The 1,146-nt window shown below is 37.3% G+C and overlaps 1 protein-coding gene across 1 annotated transcript; it reads right to left on the bottom strand.

Moving 5' to 3' along the window:
• Window positions 1-671: 671 nt before the first annotated feature.
• On the bottom strand, window positions 672-1,081 carry LOC106321886 (flavone 3'-O-methyltransferase 1-like; the record flags this gene model as incomplete). Its single annotated transcript, XM_013760107.1, has 1 exon — window positions 672-1,081. A coding segment is annotated over exon 1 (410 nt), but the record flags the coding sequence as incomplete, so codon positions are not given.
• Window positions 1,082-1,146: the final 65 nt, after the last annotated feature.

Here is a 1,146-nt window from a genome sequence, read left to right as displayed (position 1 = left end):
TACCTGACATATATAATTTTTACACTCGTCTCAATATACGCAAAGCGTGGATATCAACCTGGTAAATTAGTATTAAACTAAATAATCGGTTATTAGTTTTCCCCCGGTAAAAAAAGCAGCATTAGTTTTCTCAATATAATTCTTAAACTTAAATAGTATTAATTTCGGATTTGTAACTCTTTGAACAGAGTTAGATAAATCATTTACAACGGAGGGAATAACCATTGTGTTTTCTTTATACAACGTAAACTGATCTTGATTGTGGCCACACGTAATATTAGATCGATAAATGGACGCTCTAAAAGCAAGTGATGGTATGGCCATCTTATTGATGACCAATCCAACATAGTACCCCGTACTTTGAATTTATGCCTTTTTATCTATTTTTATTTATATATTATTTTTCCTATAATTTATTGTAAAATTATTTTGTTCTCCAGTCTGTTTAATCGTTGTAACAAATGATATGACCGGTATAATTTTGGTGCAGTGACAAATTAAGGTCTTTGCACTGTGTGGATCTCACTTATGTATATTATTATTAAGTACATCAACCAAGATGCATAACTTATAAAAATTATATATATTATGTCGTATTATATGTTTAGCATAATAAGATATATCAACAGAACTGATATGATAATTTTCGGTGTGGCTTCGTAAATACTTACCAGCTTCCCATGAAGACCTTGTCATGATTCAGGAGACAAAGAGCAGCTATCGAGACACCATCTTCGTTCTTGGTGAAATATTTGCAAACTGGACCAAGCCCGTAAAGCCCGTCGGCGCCGTCGGGAAGTGTACGGACGGAGCAAGTGAGGACGGAGTAAGCCGTAAGAAGACGGAGGATACGGTCAAGCATGACCGGAGCTTCGGGGTTTTTGGTCGGAAGATGAGAAGAGATCTCAGATGCAGACATGGGAGAACAGTTCCTGGCCATGATCTCTAGAAGATCGAGCTCTATAGCTGATTTTAAAGCCATAGGGAGAACAGAGGCACTGGCTAACTGTATGGCAAAGAGAGCAGTTTCGTCGTCCGTGACTTGCACTGGAGTTGACTGTGTCTGTGCCGTTGAGCCCATTTTCGTGAAATTTCTGAGATTTTAGAATGCTTTGTTTTTGGGTTTCGATGTGTGATATGTTAGAA

The sequence above is a fragment of the Brassica oleracea genome, unplaced genomic scaffold (genome assembly GCF_000695525.1).
Source record: "Brassica oleracea var. oleracea cultivar TO1000 unplaced genomic scaffold, BOL UnpScaffold03610, whole genome shotgun sequence".
Lineage (NCBI taxonomy): Eukaryota > Viridiplantae > Streptophyta > Magnoliopsida > Brassicales > Brassicaceae > Brassica > Brassica oleracea.
The sequence above is the reverse complement of the archived record's forward strand: the minus strand, read 5'-3'. Positions and strand labels throughout refer to the sequence as shown.